The sequence below is a fragment of the Diabrotica undecimpunctata genome, chromosome 2 (assembly GCF_040954645.1).
Source record: "Diabrotica undecimpunctata isolate CICGRU chromosome 2, icDiaUnde3, whole genome shotgun sequence".
Lineage (NCBI taxonomy): Eukaryota > Metazoa > Arthropoda > Insecta > Coleoptera > Chrysomelidae > Diabrotica > Diabrotica undecimpunctata.
The window spans coordinates 13,377,121-13,399,794 of NC_092804.1; the positions used below are offsets into that span (position 1 = coordinate 13,377,121).

The 22,674-nt window shown below is 34.0% G+C and overlaps 1 protein-coding gene across 1 annotated transcript in view; it reads right to left on the bottom strand.

The window, feature by feature from the left end:
* LOC140433617 (cell adhesion molecule Dscam1-like) overlaps positions 1-22,674 on the bottom strand; it is a 757,823-nt gene that overhangs the window by 260,669 nt on the left and 474,480 nt on the right. Inside the window, exon 3 of the mRNA XM_072521600.1 lies at positions 14,409-14,565. Coding sequence (XP_072377701.1) covers positions 14,409-14,565 — 157 coding nt within the window. The remainder of the gene's footprint in view (positions 1-14,408; positions 14,566-22,674) is intronic.

Sequence of the window (22,674 nt, forward strand, 5' to 3'; positions counted from 1 at the left end):
AAACCTTGGTACAATGAGTACGATTACAGTCGAAAAAGTATAACTACTATCAGCAGAATGAAGTTTGGTCACGCATGTTATCCAGCACATTTATATAAAATAAAAATACTTGAGAGTGATCTTTGTGAAGCCTGTAATAAAATCGGTGACCTGGACCACATCTTTTTTGATTGTTTAAAATATAGAGCTCAATTTAATGAGCTTTTCAGGAAACTTTTAAAATTAAACATTGAAAGCCCATTTAATATACTGCATCTTCTTGCTTTAGGCAGAAAAGAAATTTACGATTGTTTACTGTCTTTCGTCAGAACAACGAATATACAAATATAACCACCTTTGTTAATACCTGATGTCTTTCCTTAATGTACATATACCTATCTGTCCGAGGCCTACCTTTTATCGTTTATAAAAATGCCCAGATCGGCCCCTGGGCGAGAAGAGTGTAATCTCTGTGTAATCCTTGTATCTGTGTTTAAAAATTTGTGTCTGGCTGTGTGGGTATTTATCCTAAAGCAAAAAAAAAAATAGCTCACGTATCCTACTATTGCAGACTTCTTTCTTTAAAAAAAGAAGAATTATTCTAAATAGTGGAAGTATATACTAAACCTATCAAATTTTACATTTATATAGTATATATAGTTATACAGTATATATTTAAAAAATATATTTTAGTTGTTATAATTTAACATACATATTTATTATATGGTGCAAATAAATAATCATTGATTGTCGGTAAATCGCAAAGTTCTATTTTATTTACTATTTAGTTTGTTTACTATTAATATTGGCTATGAGTACGTGTGCTTGTTTGTATAGTAATTTCCAGCCACTTTTAGTCTGTCAAAAAGTAACAAACTTCGCAAAAAAATAATTATTAAATTCACTAGACAGTTCGGACTGGGAATTGCGAACCAAGTATAGTAAAAATTTTACCTTAATAAAATTTTTATTTGATCAGCCAAAAAATTTAAATAGAATACAAAAACTTGATATACTGATAGCTGAATTCAGTACCCTACAATTCCGGTTCAATAAATGATTGTCAACTCTTCAGATATCAGTGGCACAATAAAAAGACCTTTTTTATCCAACTTACCTTTCCGTTCGATATTCGGCACGACTCAATAAATAATAATCCTTTTTTACGGACGGTTATGTTTGTTTTTAAGGTCTGCTCGGACGGTGTCAAATCCTCCTGATGCGATTAACATGATTTCGGGAGTGTGGATTCTAAGGACTGCGCTCAATTTTCTCTTAACGATGAAAGAAAAAGTATCAGAGCGGAAAATTGGAGGTCGAGAGCTTAGTTACTTGACTTACTTTATGTTATTTCATCATTTTTGGTTAGATAAAATTAGCTCTGAAAGAGGAAGGTAATTACATTGACGTACATTCTTGTCGCTCTCCCTTGCGAAATTAACGCCTAATCAGTATAAAAAATCGCTTACTAAGAAATGCATTTTGCTTTTATATTTTTTTCACTGGAAATAGGATTTCTATGAAAAACAAATTTTTGTGTTTGGGTCAGTACTAGCTCGAGAAATCGTTGTAGTTTGATTATCAAAAAATATTCTTAGCATTGAAAATTAAACCAACAGTTATACACAGTTGTGTTGCACAGTAAACAGTGATGTGTATTCTGTGTTGCTTGGCAACGTTGCGTTGTTTTAGAAATATCTAATACAGAGATGAGAACCACGGTTCGTAGACTTACTACGGTTGCCTCTTCCGACTGGGGTGGGGGATGCTTGAGTTACGTCACCAGAGTACACAAGAATACAAAACCCATTTATTCGCGATTGAAACTGAATGTAGAGGGCAGGTCGATTGCAGTATTGATTGGTTGAAGGGGAAGAATTACGTCACGAGAGTACAGTTTCGGGCTTAATGTTCATTGCTTAGGCGGAAGAGGCAACCGTAGTAAGTGTACGAACCGTGGGCTCAATCCCATATAAACATAATATATGACTTAGACATGCCACAAGAAAATAGTTTTAGAACCTTACAAAAATGATGTGTCTCAGACCTGCTGCACCTCAGAACGCCCTGTTTGGCTTCACTAGCAATTGCTTACTGTTGGAAATATGAATTATAAATGAACTATAGTAATATGTTTTTAGGATTCATAATCATAATAATATTATTTGTCGAATAAAATGTGTAAGAAACAGTTATTTACATTCGTGTGCTTATTATTACCATTGCGATCATTTTAATAAAACCTGTAAGTACCATACTATTCACTTTTTTACAGAAAAGTTTCCTCATTTCTTATAAATAAGCCAAGAATCACCGAACCTTTTTACGCAAGGATTAAAAGCTACTTAAATCAATTAAAATATACGTTCTCAGAATGTTTTACCTCTCAATCGTCCTTATTTCCTCCATAGCGAATAAAGAACCCTCAGTGCCTAACTCGCCTCATTTCCTTCGACAAACATTCAGCAAACCCACAGTTATTCAAATCCACTTTCAATGATATGCTTAACAATTACTGGTGCTGCAGTTATAACCCCAACATCGAAAAATAAATACAAACTCCCTTCAGAGTACTCCATTTACTCTGCTAAACTATACGCTCTATACCAGGCCTCCCTTGCTGTCAACGCATCCAATAATACCAATCATATTATACTCTCACACTCTCTATGTTTCGTATAGTTAATCCAATATGTCTATCCAACTAATCCTTTGGTCATCAAGATAAAACAAGAAGTTCATACCGCTCAACTGAATAAAAAAATATTATATTCTTCTGGGTACCATTCCATATTGGAATTCAAGGAAATGAAGAGGCAGACATCGCTTCAAAAGCAGCTGCAACTAAACCTACTTTCATTAAGCGATGCAGGGCGTATAAACAAAGATAAATTTAACAGATGATTGTTAAAGATGTTCCAAATGAGTCTACTCGTTCCGATAAGTAACAGTATAATTATGACACTTTATTAATTTTTTTATTTTCTCAACTATTAGTGTTTATTGCATAGTATATAAATTATTTTTATCACTGAATACATAGTAAGTAAAAAAAATAATCCGATTCATAAAATTAATGAATATTTTATGCATACATGCAAGTAACAGTTCTTCAAGAATATTTAAAAACTAACCGAAATGTCCATCTTTATTTCGTTACTGCCGACGTCGTCGGAACATATACAGGTTCGGACAGGATTTAAGTAGGTATTATATTTCGGTATTGAAATTTTATAATTTGAATCGATTTGTGAGTATATTTTTAGTCATCTTGATGGTTAAAGGACAATAAATTATATTTATGCTGTTAATGTTGAATTAGCAATTATTTTTTGTGCGATTTAAAACTATTTAAGTATATATTTTTATTTGTATAACGACCCTATCTATACGTGATTGTGATTACTGTAACAATAACCACGTATTTCAATAACTGATATTGAAACCAAAAATGTCATCCACTGATTCTGCTGATGAATTGGTTGAAAATACATGGAGTCCTCTTAGCGTTGAAGTTAAAGAAATCATTTTAAATGTTTTTAAATGTGAAAGACAAGAAATTAGTGGTTGAAGATATTGTGAAAAAAGTGGCTGATAAAGTTGGAGTTTGTAATAGAAGTGTGTTTACGGTGATAAAGGAATACAAAACGAATCATCAATTCGCTGGACCAAAAGTATGTCTGACCCGGAAAAAGAAGTTTGACAAAATTGATGATTTTGACAAAAATGCCATTAGAAGACTGGTTCATAATTTTTTTATGAGCAACGAAATACCCACCGTTGATAAGGTTTTACAGAAGGTGAACTATGACCCTGATTTGCCAAATTTTTCGAAAACCACATTTTACCGAATATTGAAAAACTTAATTTTAAAACGTAGGGGAAGAAACGCTTTTTTACTAGATAGAGACGACATTGTGATGTGGCGAAGAAAATATCATCAAAACATGAGAGCTTATAGACTTTACGTTTTGTTCTGATGACATATTTATAGTACCTACATATGCATTCCCCAAAATTTTCAGATTTAGATAATTTAACAGTGACGAGTCACGACTTATTAATAATTATATAATTATATATAATTATATATATATATATATATATATATATATATATTATTTCAACATAATTGAGTAATGAGTATTTTTTTTGTTATTATTATTATGAAAGTTTTTATAATTGTACAAACAACTAAGTATAGTAAAAATTAAAAATAAAACTTATATTTTTTGCAGGCACTGTGTACGTAAAATTGTTGGCAAAAAAAAATAAATTCTTGGGTTTTTCGCCCTGTATAAATGGTTCCTATTATCGGATATCAACTAAAACATTCAGGTTCTTTGTCGAGCACTTTTGCAAAATTAAAATATAAATTTCGTATTTTGTAAGATAATATATATTCTGACTAAACAAAAAGATAATCCCAAATGCGGCCCTATTGCAGGCATACACGTGGTAATGTTTACATCTTCCTGCATCGGTTAATGAATTTTACTATAGTGATAGTGCGGAGTGTACTTACTGAAACGTTTACGAGTGCGGACGTGCAAGCTGCGGTCAAACGTAAAGTGAGATATATGTGGGAAGAACTAGTGGAAAGTATCATCGGCCAAGAGTACCAGAAAGTCGGAGAGACCAGGTAATATTAACGCGACTCTGGCTGGGACATATGCCATTAACTAATAGCCATGTGTTTTCCAGCAAACAAAAACCAAGATGCGACAACTGTGAAGAAAAGTTAACAATCAAACATATAAGTATTAGAGACATGTTTAGCATTAACGTCAAAGCGCATGTTGTACAATATACCCAACAAACTAAGTGATATTTTAACTCTACAGTGCAATATTTGAAATCTAAAAAGTTTCTTAACTGCAATTAAAATTCTAAACGCTATCTAAACATATAAATGTAATACAAATTATTGTTTGCTACTATTGTTTCGCTAATAGCCAATTTAGCTGATGCGGTTTTGTTAATAAAAAAAATTGTAAGTGTTAATCTGAAAACCATACTAACATTGCCGTTATTTTATTTGTTATTCGTTAATATATAACATTAATTAAGTAATCGAGTAGTTCTAATTCGAACATGTATTTAATAACTCTCTCTTTCTTTTTTCTCTTCAATACATCTAAAAAAAATACGAAAGAATTTCAAAATAAGGGTCAGATCAAACCAATATTTCTTTGAGGCTCGAAAAACATGCGATTAACACGCCACTGTAATCTTACACTATTACCAGAGCTCAAGCTCACTTTCACGCCAAATTAAGTGCTTAACCTCGGGATAGTTTCCGTTTGTACGAAAGAAGACTTTGTTTAACTCATCGGTTCTTTTGAAGTTTCCACCTCCGATTCCGTATTGTGTAGAGATAGCAACTAATAAAAAATCGAATCGTTAACCTTTTTTTTCCTCCAGAAAAGTCAAAGCGGAAACCTCGTCTTGCCAATCACCGAGGCTTGTTCGATACATATATAAGACAGTCAGATCTTCGTGTTTGCAGACCATTTAAGCGAAAAAATTGGCAGCTTGTTTTTATTTATTGTGATAAGGGTTTGAACAGGGACATATATACGTGTGAGTTACAAGGGTTACTTGTTTCCTTTGGCCCGGAAAGAAGCAATTTTTCGTCTTGTATTGATGATAAGCAATAAGTTTTATATAAAGATGGACACCCTATGAAATTTTAGATGTATTTATTATACATATTGCTATGTATCTATGTTTCATTTTATTTTAATGAATTGCATAACAGAAGTAAGTCAACTATAAGGGCTAGAGTACAGGCTGAATATAAAAAAAAATCATTATCATTAGTACAACAAAAATATTAAATAGTCAGCTATTGTGTATATCTGAGTACCAATGTAAATACGAGCCCTAACAATGATATACTGGAGCAAAATAAATTACATGCATAATTCAGATAGTTGACAGTTTATATACGAATAAAACACAATATACCGAGTGGACGATTAACAGTTTTGTTTATTAATAAAAGCAAACATAACTGGAGCAAAAAAAACGTTTATTGTTAATTATAAATAAGTAGGTACAAAAAAGTGCATAATTTACATTTTATGTTCAAAATGAAAACCACCTTTATCAATATATTTTTGGCCACACTTATATACAGTAAAACAAGTCTTTCTACACTCCAAGTTGGCACGGAGAACTTCAAATTCTTCTGCAAGCCTGACTTTTAAGTGCTACATATTCCGTATCGGGGTGGCAAAAACTTTATCTTTAAGTACTTCCCACAAAGCAAAATCACAGGGCGATAATATAATTATTAGAATGATAGGTAAAAAAATGATTATGATCTAGAAGGTGAAGTGCATAGGTAGAATCTTTTTTCTATTAATAAAAGCCTTTTTATGTTGTGCCCTGCTATACCTTTCTTGAAGGTTCTACCAGTTTGACCAATGTAAGTTTTTGGGCAGTCACCACATGTAAGTTTGTACTTATACACTACCTGTAAGTGCTTTATTTTTTTGACTCTTTTTGTTTTTAATATATTTGCTTAGGTAGTTGTTTGCTCTGAAATCTAGTATTATTCCTTTTTTTATGTGTTTGTACATTTTTACCAACTCTAATATTGCAACTCTTCATACAATATTATTGTTGTAGGAGAGTTGCAAAGAGAGTAACTTTACAAGTAATGAGAGTTTACTCTCTTTTAACGTGGATAAGACAGTAGCATTATCCTATAAAGAAGCTCTTTAACCCTTGTTTTTTAATAACAGCCAGATCAGTATCGTTGATTCTGTAAAATTTCTTGGTATTTTTATAGACAACAGCCTTAAATGGTTGATTCATATCGATTTGTTAAGTAAGAAACTAGCCTCAGCCTGCTACGCAATAAGATCCGTTTCGAACGAAATCAATTTGGCATTTTCCAAAATAACATATTTTTCTTTGCTCGAGTCTCATCTTCGATAGAGACTCGAGGTCGTTCTTTTTGGGGTTTTAGTACAGCTGCCCAATCCGATATTATTTTTAAATTACAAAAAAGAGCAATACAGTATCTTTTTGGCCTCAATAGAATAATACATTGCAGAAGCTACTTCAACAATCACGGAATTTTAACTCTTCCCTCTTTATATATTCTAGAAAGTGTTTGCTTAATTCGTAAACACCTACATGTTTATTCAGAAAGACCTAATCATGACTACTCTACCAGAAATTCAACCTTTGATATGTATTTACCGATCCCGTCCACTGAGTTATAATATCTATAATATATTCGACAAAAAAATTATTACAACTATCTCCCTTTGCGACTTAAATCTACAACTTCTTTTCTTAAGTTCCGTAAATTGACAAAAGCCTATCTATCTGAAAGACCATATTATTCAGTGGAAGAGTTTCTTAACGAATAACTAACGAAATTACAGTACGTTTAGCTGCAAGCAACCAAAGTATTTTTTTGTATATTTGGGTATCACATGCAGCAACTTAAAATTATTCGTAAACTAGTTCGTAAGGCTTTATGATGCAATTTGCAATTTAGTTAAATTTTGCAATGGATTGTATATTTTATTATATTTTATTTTGTGATATTGACGATTTATGTAATTTTAGTAAATTTTAATTGTTATTGTTATTTTTTTTACTTTTTGTAAGCTTTGTCTATAAAATTGTACAATTTTCAGTGACAATGAAACATATTTCTATTCTATCTTATTCTATCTAAACTCCCTTTTAGTTATCCTTCCCACTTGCTTTCGCTTTCATTTTTTTTTCAATCTATCTATTTTCCCTTTACTATATTTTCTTCGTCATTTACTTCCTTTTCACCCTGTATATTTTTTAATTTAAAGTTATATCTGGTACTCTACTGTCAATTTCAATTATTTCTTCTTTTTCTTCTTCTGGTTCCTATCCGTTTCGGATGTTGAAAATCATATTGGCAATCATGACCTTGCTCGCTGCGGCTCGAAACAGCTCCGTTGAGGTTTTCTTAAACCATGTTCTTAAATTCCGCAGCCATGATAGTCTCCTTCTACCGGGTCCTCGCTTACCTTTGACTTTACCTTGCAATATAGACTGCAGCATGGAGTAACGGTGCTGATTTCTCATAACGTGTCCCCGATATTGCAATTTTATGCGTTTGATTGTAAACACAATCTCTGGTTCCTTCTTCATTTTTTTCTAGAACTTCGTTGTTCGTGATCCTTACTGTCCATGATATTCTCAGCATTCTTCTATAAAGCCACATCTCAAATGCTTCAAGTTTTTTAATAGTGGTGTCTGTAAGCGTCCATGCCTCCGCCCCGTACAACAACACAGAGAAAACATAGCATCTCAAATGTCTCATTTTTGTATCTAGGGATATGTTGTGAATTTTGAAGATGGCGCTCATTTTGTTAAAGACCGTTCTTGCCTTTCCTATGCGGCACTTTATTTCCTGTACATTGCTCCACTGTTCGTTTATAATAGTTCCCAGGTAGCAATACTGTTTCACTCGCTCTATCTGCGTCCCATTAATGTAAAGATGAGCCCCATTTATATTCTCCTTGCTGATAATCATTTGTTTCGTTTTGTGGGTATTAATGTTTAGTCCGTACTGTTAACTGTACTCGTTTATTCTGTCCATTAGCCTCTGAAGTCCCTCTAAACTATCTGCTATCACCATGATGTCGTCGGCATATCTAACATTGTTTACTCTTTCACCATTTAGAAGGATGCCTTAGTCTATTCCGTAAAGAGCCTCGTTAAAAATTTTCTCTGCGTACATATTAAATATCAACGGCGATAGGATACATCCCTGTCTAACTCCGCTTAGTATTTTTATGTGATCTGTTTCTTCTCCGTTAATTTTCATGTATGCGGTCTGATTCCAGTATAGTTCTGAAATTATTCTGAGGTCTTTGTCATCCAGGTCTGCTTCTTTTAAAATGTTTATCATCTTTTGATGTTGAACTCTGTCAAATGCCTTTTCATAGTCGATCAAGCACGCGTATACGTCGCAGTTAACGTCCCTGCATCTTTGAATCAGTACCTGTACTCCGAAAAGTGCCTCTCTGGTACCCACTGCATTATTGAAGCCAAACTGTCTGTCCGATATTTGTTCCTCGCACTTCTTATAGGGTAAATGCACCAGTTGTTGGCCATGTGCTAGTTATTGGCCTACTAATATGTTTTGATTAGAATTAGGAAAGTGTTGGTATTTTGTTAATTCTAACTACTTTTTTTAAGTTTGGCAACATGTCTCCTAGAGTATGACACATTTAGTTTCAAGGTAACCATTAAATTTTAGTCAGTATTCGATGTTGAATGAGACGCTGTTGTGTGCCGCTAGTTTGCAACCGAAATTTTGTTATTTACCTATAGAAACTTGTGTTGGTCGGTAAGTACTATATACTGCAATTTACTTTCTACTTTATATTTTATGTTTTTGTGAGAATATAGTGTATGTCCTGTTCCAAACTGCATAACGAATATAACGTTATTTATACAAATAACGTACATTTTAAGGTGGCCAACTACTAATGCATGAAATTATCAATGTATCAGTTATTGGCCTAGATGGCCAATAACTAAAACATTAGATTTTGTGAGAATCTAGTGATTGACATATGTTAATAACTAGTGTTTTATATGTGGCCAATAACTAATTATTATAAATTGTTTTAGAAAATATGCCAAAACGATCTAAAACTGAAAACAATTATAAAAAAAAGTATTCCGAAGACGATGTTAAAAAAGCGTTAGAGTTAATTAAAAATGGTATGAGTGAGCGAGAAGCCTCAAGAATTTTTAATATTCCCAGAGCCACTATAAGTTACCGGAAAAGTGAAAAATTTCATTACAAGATAACCCATGGACCAGATCCATTTCTTTCGAAGGATGAAGAGGAACAACTGAAACTCTGGATTTTTCATTGTCAAAATAGAGGATTTCCTGTTCGTGTTGACGACATTAAGGACTCCGTTAAATCATTTTTAGAGAGTAACTCTAGAGTTAATCCATTTGTTGAAAATAGACCAGGTAGAACATGGCTATCAGCATTTCTAAAGCGCAATCCCAACATTTCGCTAAGGACTTCAGAGGGAGTGACATCAGCAAGTTCAAACATTAACCAAAGGGATATTACCAAATGGTTTGACAACATAAAATCTTATCTAAATAAAAAAGGACTTTCAGACGTTCTTCAAGACCCAACAAGAATCTTCAATGGTGACGAGACATGTTTTTATCTATGTCCCAAAAATAAAAAGGTTTTGGCTATGAAGGGTTCCAGAAACGTCTATGAAATTGAACATAACCCAAAGGTTAACTTAACAGTTATGTTCACATTTTCTGCAATAGGCAATATTTTACCTCCTATGATAATTTATCCCCATAAAAGATTGCCAAATGATATACTAAAAACTACTACTAAAAACTTTTATGAATATATTGGAAATATATTTAACCCTTATTTAGATCGAAATAATATTACACGTCCGGTGATACTTTTTGTTGATGGGCATAAAACCCATTTAACTGTACAGACAAGTCAACTTTGTACAGATTTACAAATTATTTTAGTAGCTTTATATCCTAATGCCTCGAGATTATTACAACCAGCGGATGTGGCTGCATTTAAGCCTCTAAAAACTTTTTGGAACAAAGCTGTGCTTGAGTTTAGGAGAGACAACCCCCAAAAAGTGTTAACGAAAGTACAGTTTGCCCCTGTTTTAAAATCTGCTATAGATAGGTTAAATCCAGATGTTATCAGAAGTGGGTTTAGGGCATGCGGTATATTTCCTTGGAATTCTTCTGCTCTTGACTATTCAAAATGTCTTGGGAAAGAATTTGAAACTGAAGATAATCTGGATGAGCACAATGATTTACCAACACTTATTGATCCAAATAAAACAATTTCTTATAAACAATTTTGTGAAATAGTTGGCAATGACAAACTTAAAGAGATATGTCGAAATAATTGTAAAACTCAATCTGATGATTACCAAATATTGAAAAAAATCTTTTCAGCATTTACAGAAAAATCATCGGTAGAAATTTCTACAAACGACGAACAAGAAAATATTTTAGACGAAGAAGTAAAATTTTTAGACACAAGTGAAGTAATTTTCGATAAAAATGATATACCTGTAATAATAGATGATACTGAAATTGTAAACATTCCTGAAATCGAGAACGAAACCTTAATGGTACCTGAGAATGAAATTTTCAACATGCAAAGAATACAAGAATATACAAATCAAGCTGAATCAAGTTTGACGAAAACGGTTAAAGAAGGTCAAAAAACCAAAAAACCCGAGAAATCCCTAAACATTTCTGAAAATATATCTGTAAATGCTACAAATAAATCTATTGCAACTTACTTAATATGGCCAGATACTCCAGCACGAAAAGGAAAGAAGGAAACTCAAAAGCTTCCATTTGTTCTAACTTCATCAGATAGAAGAAAAATAGAAAAAGAAAAAATGGAAAAAAAATTAGAAGAGGAGCGTAAAAAGGAACGGAGAAAACTTGAAAGAAAAGAAAAACAGAGTATTAAGGAAAATCAAAAGAAAATAAAAAGCTCGAATAATAAAAATCCCAAAAAATTAGCTAAAACTTTTAAGTCTGAAGAGAAAAGTAGACAACCCATAGAAATAACCTCAACAAAATTAAAAAAAGGTGTAAAAGTTCACATTCCTATTGAAAAATATCAAAAAAAGATAAAAAAAGCATTGAAAGTGTTTTCTCCTCTAAACCAGGAAAGTAGAAGTAACAATATTGAGGTTTTTGAGCCACCACTACCTGAATTTGTCAAAGTTACTGTACCAGAATCTCATTCTCACACAAAATCATCAAGCTCTGTAAATAACCAAGATAATATTAACATTTTCAAGCATTCAACTACACCAGAAGTGAATTTGAGATTATCTCCGCAAATATTTCTTGCCCACACTAAATCTCCAAGCCCTAAGAAAAAAATTGTACCCAAACGGAAATTATTTGATGATAATACAGATCAGTCCTCAACAAAAATTAAAATTCTATCTGATAATTTATTATCAAATATTCCTTCACACTTTGAAAATCGAAACTTGGTATCAAACGTTCTTCCGCGTTTTAAAAATAAAAACTTGGTATCAAACATTCCATCACATTTTAAAAACCAAAAAGTTACTAAAGGTGCGTGTTATCTATGTGTACTAAATATTACAGAGTGTAAAGAAGGCATTAGATGCCAAATGTGTCTTAGAACATATCATGTAACTTGCATAATAAGATTCTATGGCGACACAGATCAAGTATATGTTTGCGAATCTTGCCAAAATAAAAAATAAAAGTTTACTTTGACATGTTTTTTTTTTTGTGTCCACACTCATCACAAAATCCTTGCTTACCCAAACACCTACCTATCTATCTATTTTAACTTATGAATTATTTGGTAAAATATCTCTTTAAAAAATGATGGCCAATCACTAACACATATGGTGTCAATAACTGGAACAGGGTGGCCAATAACTGGTTCATTTGCACGTTTACAAAAGAACACATATAAAATATTTTCACACACGAAATATTAACGTAATAAAATTTTGCAATATGTAGAAATAATATTAAAATTCCATGGTGTTAAAAATAGTTACAATAGGTCACAGTGACAAAACATTTCATAGATATATCGACGTGCTCTCCTTAAGAGGCCAATAACTGGTGCTCTTACCCTAAATTCTTCCATGGATGACTCTAAGAAACAGTTTCAACATGTGGCTCATTAGGCTGATTGTTCGATATTTTTCGCACTTTTTAGCCCCCTCTTTTTTAGGTATCGCTATGAATTCTGATTCTAGCCATTTATCAGGGATGATTCCTGTATTGTATATTTTATTGAAGACAGCCGTGATCCAATTTATTCCTTCTTCCTCCAAGAGTTTTAAAAATTCAGCTTCGATATTAACAGGCCCTACAGCTTTCCTGCTTTTCATCCGTTTTATTGCTTCTTTTACCTCGGATTTAAGTATGTCCGGGCCCGTCATCCTCTCTGAAAATGGATGCCTATAATCCGTTCTTTGATCTTGAAAAAGTGTCTCTAAATATATTCTCCATTTGTCTTTCATCTCTTGGGTGTCAATGATTAATTTTCCATTGGTGTCTATGAGTTTCATTTGTGTTCGCTTTTTAAAAGTACCCGTTATTTCTTTTACCTTTTTGTGTACATTAAAATAAATTGTCATGCTTGGCTTGTAGTCTTTCTATTTCTTTACATTTCTCTACAGCTTCTTTTTCTTTAGCTTCTCTTATTTTTCTTCTGATGTAAGCCTGCATTTTTTTATATTCATCTTTATTTCCTTTAATTAACCTTCTGCGTTCCATTAAGAGAAGAATTTCTGGAGTCATCCAAGATTTCTTCTTTGTTTCTTTGTTTGGTTTTAGCAGATCTTGTTTAGTTTTCTTAATTATTTCTTCGAATTGATTGATTTCTCGTTGGATGTAATTTTCTTCTTTTAGTTGTTTAACTTGGTTGTTAATATATTCCGCCACTTGCTTTTTAACTTCCGGATGTTGCAGGGCTGTCATGTCGTAGTTAGGTCTAGACTTTTTCTTTATTGTCTTCAGTCTCACATCCATGACTCCCACTAAAGGTATGTGGTTAGATTCAATGTCCGCTCCTGGATATGTTTTGACAGATTTAAAACTGTTTCTGAATCTTCTATGTACCAATATATAATCTATCTGGTTTCTAATTACGTTATGGGGTTTATCTGCTGGTGCCTTCCATGTATACAATCTCCTCGGTGGTAGTTTATAAAATGTGTTTAGAACCACTATAACCAATATAGCTTGTTATCTTCTGCGAATATTTCTAGTCTGTCACCTCTTTCGTTTCTTTGTCCTAACCCAAAAGGTCCGATTAGAGACGTTTTCCGTTCGGCCCCAAGTTTTGCATTGACATCCCCCATTATGATGCTGACTTCGTGTTTAGGTTCGATTCGATTTCGAGGTGGATAATAAATAAAATTGGTAAGTAAAAAATTTAATTTTATAAAAAATTACTTCTTTTTCCGTCTTCGCCACAATGCTCGTCCATGACTAACGACAATTTGCTTTTGGACACTTCCCCACCGATTGCATAAGTTGCGGCGGTTTACGTTACGAGAATAATCTTGTAAATCAATAACATCTACAAATTAAATAAAATTTTAAAGCATATATTAATCACAGTTCATCACCATTTGATATTTTATGTATGACTCTCAAACCTTTTTAGTAGATTTGTATAAAATACCTATCTTTAAGGTAAAACGAGAATCCTTTACGTATATTTTACAAAATTTATCACATAAGTGCCCCACAATTTGATGTATTTAATGAAATTTAAAAAGATTTCCCAAGTGCGAAACTGGAAAAAACCTCATACAGAACCACTTCGCAAAAATTACATTTGAATAAAATAATTTCTCAAAATAACTTACCCGCTTTAACGTGCACATCCCTGCTGACGACGATCCCCAGAGCACTTTTCAGCCGACACCGGTAGAGGGCGGCGTGTACATCGTGTCGATAACGGTCGTTGCTAAATGGTGGGAACACGAGCGAGCCGTTGGGAAATAGCAGCCTCAGTTCCGACACCTGAAACATCCATGGAAAATGATAATAGCAGCGATAAAGGCTGTAATAAAATGAACGAGCCGAAGTAATTTTTGTACTTCGGTTATAAGTGCCGAATGGAAGCTCTGGATAATAAAGAAAGAAATTAAGTTTTGGGAGTAATAAAACGAGCTCCACGAAGATTTTGGTTCTTTCATTTGTCCAGGACTACCAGAAATAAAAGGCATTAAGAACATCAGATACATTTCAAAAATGCAAGTACGTGAGGCATTAGAATTTGTTCCAAGAAACAAACGCGAAATATTATCAAACTGGGACACAAAACATTAACGGTAGGACGTGATATTGTGATTGCACCAATTAGTAAGTAGTTGCCATTTTTTTCTTTTACGGATTTTCGGCGTTAAGGTGATATTTCGTATTATAATTACAATTACGCAAAGCCTTAAGAATAAGAAATATTGTTCAGTGCAGTAGCAAGAATACTTTTCGTATATTTATAAACCATAATTATAAAACTGCAAATAATAAAAAACAGCACCAATTTGCGATATACAGAACTATTGCCTGACTTTAGGTATATATATATATATATATATATATATATATATATATATATATATATATATATATATAGATATATATATATATATATATATATATATATATATATATATATATATATATATATATATATATATATATATATATATATATATATATATACATATACTGTATGAAAGGATGCTGCGAGTATGCATAGACGCCATGATTGAGACGTCAGGTAGTTTATCTCGGAGGCAATTTGGTTTTTGTAAAGGGAAAAGCACGATTGATGCAATCATGAGTGTACTCGAAGCATTGACGCAACAGAGGGGATGAACATGGCTGGGCGACCCTGCTGTTGTTTGATGTTAAGAATGCATTCAATACGCGGCAGTCGAACGAAGTAATGAAGGCAATGTAGGAGAGAGAATGTCCTGGTTACCTGATGAATGTGGTGGCGGAGTATCTGTCCGAGAGAAGGATTATGGTGGGAAAGAGCACGATCGTGGACGTGACGGCCGGGATACCCCAGGGATCTGTCTTGGGCCCGACGCTATGAAACCTGGCATATGACGGGCTTATGCACTGTGAATACGGAGAGGGTACAACCCCCTTCGCATTCGCGGATGACCTCGCTGTACTGGTAGTGGCCCGGGATGAGCCAGATCTCAAATACCGAATGAATGACGCAGCACGGACTGAAACTTGCGACAGAGAAAATCGAAGCCATCATTCTGAAGGGGACAAGGAGCAGGCAAAGTATTGAATTACAATGTGCGTGAGCATGTCTAACACCCAAGAAAAAAAGTAAAGTACCTAGGAGTGACATTGCATTAGAATGGAAAATGGGGGGAGCACGTGCGGAAGGTGGTCCGAAAGGCTGCGAATAATGCGGCTGCGTTGGGGAGGGCGATGCCCAACATTGTTGGACCCAAATCCGAAAGGAGGAGGTAACCGAGTTCCAGTTCCAAATCTACCAGAGGCTGAACAAGAAAACCAAATAATTCCTCCGAAGCATGTAACTCCTCCCAGACGTATTGATGTGACCAAATGTGTAGAAGATTTATCATGTAAGAACATTTCTAATAATAGAGATTCAACAGTGCGACCACAAGATATTAGCCCTTTATCCACCACTTCATTTTACAAGTCTAATATTAAAGAAAGAAAGTCCAGAAAAGGATCTGCTGTTTTGATTACGGGTACACCATACAAAGATGCCTTAGAAAGTAGTTTGTTAGAACAGAAGAGAAATAAAAGTATTTCAAAAAGAATTTTGAAATTAAAAATAGACAAATATGAGCCTTTTAAGAAAACAAATAAAAATAAAGGAAAAGCTATTGCTAAGAAGACAATGACAAATAAAAATAAAGGAAAAGCTATTGCTAAGAAAGAGGAAGCTTTTAGTTCATTTGAAGAATTCATTTTAGATGATGATTCTGACATGGAGTGTGACATTGGGGAAGAGGAAGCAGAATGTATGTTTTGTACTGGACGAAGATACCTCGGGCGAACAATGGATTTAGTGCTCAAAGGGTTTTAAGTGGGCTCACACCGACTGCACCAATGTAGACAAAAAAGACACATATATTTGTGATTTCTGCCTCGATGGCTAATTTTATTCAGTTATTCTAATATCCGGTATTAGGAAAATTTTTTTTGTCAGTCTAAATTTACCGTTTTTTTTATAAAAATTTAAATTTTAGTTTTTACTTCGTAGAAATGATTTATTTTCGTTCAATAAATGATTCTCTATAGTCTATTACTTGTTTTGCTCTAAAATATTCATAAATTAATTGACGTAGTAAAACTAATATGAGGGTTCAAAAAAAAGTATCCGATATTACGGCACTTTACTCTACGGGTTAAGCATTTTGATGCGTCTATCTATCTATCTATAGCCCAAAATCTATTCATGTGTTGAATATAGGCCTCTCCCATTTGTCTCTGTCTTCTGTTTGTCTTTTCCACATTGGACCTGCGCTTTGCTCAATGTCATCTTTCAATCTCATTTGCGGTCGACCTCTTGACCTTTTTGCAGTATATGGTCTCCAGCCGCCAATTTCTTTATTCCATCTTCCATCCTCATATCTTTTGTTGTGCCCAGTTGTACGTCTGTTGTTTCGGTTTTGCATCTTATCCACTCGTTCCTCTTTTTATCTCTCAACGATATTCCCAACATTTCGTCTTTCCATAGCTCTTTGAGTTTTCTTCATTCTATCTAAGTTGCTCTTGGTACACGTCGACGTCTGGGCACCATATGTCAGAACAGGTAGGACGCATGCATTAAATACCTTTGTTCTTAATTTTAAAGGTATTTTTTTGGTTTTTGACAGTATATGAGAGTTTTCCGAATGCAGCCCACCCCATTCTTATTTTTCTGGTTATTTCTTTAGTCTGGGTTACTTTTGTCTGCTCTGATAGCTTGTAATAAGTAAATATACTCTTGGACGTGTCCAATTTTTGTTCCTTGATACGTCTATATCGAGCAAAAACAAGCCTTTAGTTCCCACTTATCATAATAAAATGAATAATAGAGTCGTAGTAACTGCCACATACAGTGGAAAAATATCGTTTAATTTCTGTTCATTACAAAATCATTTGCTCTCTGACTATAGAAAGTTCAAAAATGTGTTATAAATAATAAAACATGTTAAAATTATGCTTTAATTTTGGAGCGCGGTGTATAATAATGTATTTGTATATATCTGTATTCTATCACTTAATATTCTTATCTAGATTTCAAATTGAAACAAATTAAAACTAAAAATTATAAGCAATAGTAAAAATTTAAAAATAAAGCACTATTCCTGTCTAAGATTTTATTACCTTTTAAATTCCACTACTACAAAAACAAAAAATGTTTAAGTCAAACCTACAAAATACTCACGTCCAATAAATTCTTGGTGAATCATAAAGTTGTACCTTTTTTACAAAAAGTGTCAAACTAAATCGAAAAGTAAAACGAAAGTACTTAAAAATCAATTATAACAAACCAGTTCCGCCCACTTTACACTAACGAATTAAAATAATAGTATAGTACTCGTGGTGGGATGATACTATTAGTACCGCCTTTATTATTCTACTAATTACAATTTACACTAGCGATCATAAAATCCGGGTCACCTTGAAAATTTCAAGCTTTTGGAATATTTTTGCCTCTGTTGCAGTAATAACCTTTTTTTAGGCTAACGTATTTTTTATTTGTCATCAATGTTTGTTTTGAAAGAAAAAAAACGGTTTTTTTTGTTTTTATTGAAAAAGCAGAAAACAAACCAAATTGTTGATAAAACAGGCATACGAAAAAAATGGAAAATACAGAACGTGGTAAAATGTCAGTGAAATTTCAATGACTAATATCGTGTATTGCCTCCACTTGCTCTAATGAACTCTTGCAGACGACGGGGCATACTCTCAATTTTTCTCTGGATTACGTGTTGTGGTATGTTATTCCACTCTCTCACTGACAGATCCTTAAGCTCCTGTCCGTTGTTAGGAGGAGATGTTAGGGGTTGAATACGTTTTTTCAAATCGTCCCAGATATGTTCGATAGGATTCAGGTCCCTAGCTGGTCAGGGTAACCTCGTAATTCCAACCTCGTCCAAGTATTGCATTCTGATCGTGGCAACGTGCGTTCGAGCATTGTTCTGCATAAAAACTGTGTGTTTTCTCCAAGCCTTGTCATGGTATGCATAACTTGTTTTTCCAGAATCTCCGTAATGTCCCTTCGTGCAGTTAAGGACCCATTTTTGATGAAGGGTAATTCTGTGCGGAAGTCGGAAGATACACCTCCCCAAGCCATGACCGAGCCTCCACCAAATGGCATTCTTGGAGCAATGCAAGCTTGTGAAAATCATTCACCGGTTCTCCTCCAAACTCTTACACGTCCATCGGATCCAGTTAGGCCGAAACGGGATTCATCTGAGAATAACTCTTTGCTCCAATCGCGTATTGTCGAGCAAAAGCTTGTCGTTTAACTCGATGCGCCAGGCGAAGTGGCGGTCCTGTAGCCGTTACCCGAGATGATAGTCCAAAAGAACGAAGAATTCTCCTGACTGTTGCAGCGCTAACATTGCGATTTGGTACTTCCTGTAGACGATTTCGATGCATAATCGCAGTTGAGGTCCGGTTTCGTAAAGCCTGAAACACAAGAAAACGGTCATCTCGTACCGTGGTCATTCTTCTTCGTCCAGAGCCAGGTCGTCTGGATAGCAAACCCTTCTCCTGAAAGCGTTGAAGCACTCGTTGAACCGAAGAAAGGCTTACGCCAACAGTTCTTGCGACTTGCCGTTGAATGTGACCGTCTTTCACAAGCGCAACAATTTGTGTCGTTTCAACGACAGTCAAGGGTATTTTTGGGAAAAATACACGATAATAAACACTAATAATGGCACTAATAAACACTAATGGTGGCAATAATAAACGTTTGTTCGTTGCGTTTGAACAGAAAGTCGAAGCACAAAGGAGACATTTAAAACAAGCGGCAGTTACAGGTAGCGTTCATTTTGGGAAGTGTGTGCTTTCCCGCGAAATCGGCACTATTGAAATTATTTGTTGCAAAGGAAACCGCTAAGCCGACAACAATTCCCAGAAACATGCATTAGTTTGTATTTGTGTTATTATTATTTACGATAAAGCTCGTTAAAAGTGAAATATCGGTGATTTTCAAGGTGACCCGGATTTTATGATCACTAGTGTAGAATGGACATGAATTTATGATTAAATTGAAAATTTTAAACAACTAGTAATCTCACTAATATAATTATATCAAAACGAAGACCACTTATACAAAAACAGCCTATTCTGGGACCAAAAAAGGTCTAAAAATTCACAAAACCGGTAAGCAGTGAATTTTTTTGATAAGCCTGATAGTTTTTTTTGAGTGGCTCAATAATAGAGACTTTCAACTAATAAGATAAGAAACACGTTGCAATTTCTTTTTTTTTATTGCATAGTTGGGAAACGTTTAACTATGGCTAAACTAATAGCTTGAATGGTAACTTGCATTATCTATTATAACAACTGAATGTTTTGGTATAAATGCAGTCATTTGTTTAAAATATTATTCAAACACCTCTCCGTTCATCTATTCGTGATAATCACAGGATTGTATTTGATTCAAACATAAGTAAACTTTCCGCAAGAAATCTGAGCTTCTGTCGAAATGCTTCTTGAGCTCTGTTTATGTTTTATCTTTTCAAACTCTTGGTACGGAATGCTCTTCATTAATCTACGTTTCATCTAAATAATAAATTTGTTAGAGCTACTTAAGTATATGTTCACATTTCACACCAACTAAATGTAGATTTATTTCTTACAGTTGTACAATTTGACGTGTATGCGAATAAATAAGGGTTGCATACGAATTTGTCCCGTTTATTGATTTACCCCACTACATCTGATCGTGTTAAACAAAATAACATGACCTAATGCAATATAGAAAAACTAGTCTTATTTAGCTTTTTCTCTTCATAAGATACCAATATTTTAAAATTCTATTTGAAACTCCATTTTTTCATATTAATACCACACCGATTCCTTAGAATTTCTGGCACAGATCCGAGGAAAGCCGAAAAAATAAAAGGTTTATCCCATATACATCAAAGGCTCGTCTATTGTCACCGGGAGGTAGCACATTTTTCAGGATATATTGCAAAATTTACAGTCTGCCATAAATTCATAGAAAATGATAAAGATGAACAAATTTCTTGCGCCATTTTGTTCGTATTTGAAATAAAAAAAATCAATAAAAGTGTGCTTTATGCTAGAGGATTTTCACATAGATTTTATTTATTTAAAAGAAAATTCTACAGGGTATTGTACAAGTAATGGAACTACATATTCGCCAGCACTTTTTCCCCACTCTTACTAATTGAATATTTTTTGTTTCCGATATGCATGTATCATTGGTTGACGCTTTCGCGAGCCCATCTTTGAAAAGCGCCATTCGATACTATATTATCGATATGCAAAAATATACTACACAGTAAATTCGTTTTGTATAGGTACCGGTAATACCAAATACTATAGACTATAATACATCCAACTGCGACACAAAACTGACAGCACGTTCCTTCTAGTGGCACTTAAGTTAATAACGACGTTTTCTCAACATGAACATACAATATAGAACGAATAGGTGACATCTTTCCAAACTCTTCTAAAAACAAGAACAATGAGCGCTTATTACATGAATTATGCTAAGTAACCTGGACGCGTGGGTATGCTCTGAAATAATATATGTGTCAACCAACTGATGATACACTAAGATAATTCCTTGTACTGACATGGTTTAGTTTCTTGAGGGCCTGATGATGCTGTATAACTTGTAAACAGCGAAACCGGTCTCCCAATTTTTTTTTAATTAAAATCCACAAACTAACACAGACTTGTGAATATAAGACCTCAGTTTCTAACATTTATGAATATGTGCTTATACCAGCAAACTTTTCATCATTTAATAACCATACAAATTTTGTTTTTGGTAATTTTTATATTGCTAGCTAATCTTACTAAATTTTGTTTGTATTTTATACAAAATGTCATATAAAATTGGATCGGCGTGGGCTATGTATGACTGTAACAATTATAAACAACAAAAGGAACACAAATAATTTTTTAGAATGTCAAAAGATAAAAATGTGTGTAAAGGTTATAAAGGGCATGGTTTAACAGCTATGTACATAGACATAATACAAGATAGACTAACTGCTGCAATATAGTCATGTTTCCCCAGTGCGACAGAGAAAACTGACGCAAAGCACTTCATGTATCTCTTTCTAATGTATCAGGTTTATCGACTACGTTACCTAAATGAGCAAAGAGAAGGTCACGTGGTCGATAAACCCGGCCCATTAGACAAAGATGCAGAAAGTGCTTTGTGTCAGTTTCTTCTGTCGCACTGGAGGAATGGGCTGGTATTGACCCGGCATTCAACATTCGGCAACCACCCGGCTAGAACCTGATCATATGGTCGATCAGTCTGTATTTTCGATCCGATTGTTGACGAGGATCTTCCTGATCTTAACGAGTCATTGTGGCTTGGTGAAAGAAATATCTTGTCCTTTTTTTAGCTATACCCTTCAGTGATATATATTGGAGCCTTTCTTTGATGGTTGCATTTGTTATTCTTTCTTCCCATGTTGTGTCGTCGTAGCATAAGTGGACCTATGAAATTGTCCACTCTGCTGTACGCTCTACTGTCCAGTCTTTGTCAAGACTGTATAATATTGGTGATATCGCATGATATTGTAGACCATTGCTTGTAGGTTAAAATAAAACAACATGTAGAAAGCGAAGAAAACTACAGAGTCTTACGATGCTCTAGATGAGGCCGTGGTCAAACGACTGATCCTCATTCAGAGATTGTGCAATTATTTATACACAATCTCAGAAGTAAGGTAGGCGGGGCGATGCGCATCAAGTGCGTACTATTGGTCGACAGAATAGGGCACTTGATGACAGTTGATCCATCGATAATCCTATAGCATGACGTTTCTGTAGCTTCTAGCTTCCTCCAGTTGGTTTCCGATGTAAACCTCCATACTGGGACAGCATACAAAATTATCGATCCAACGTAGGCCT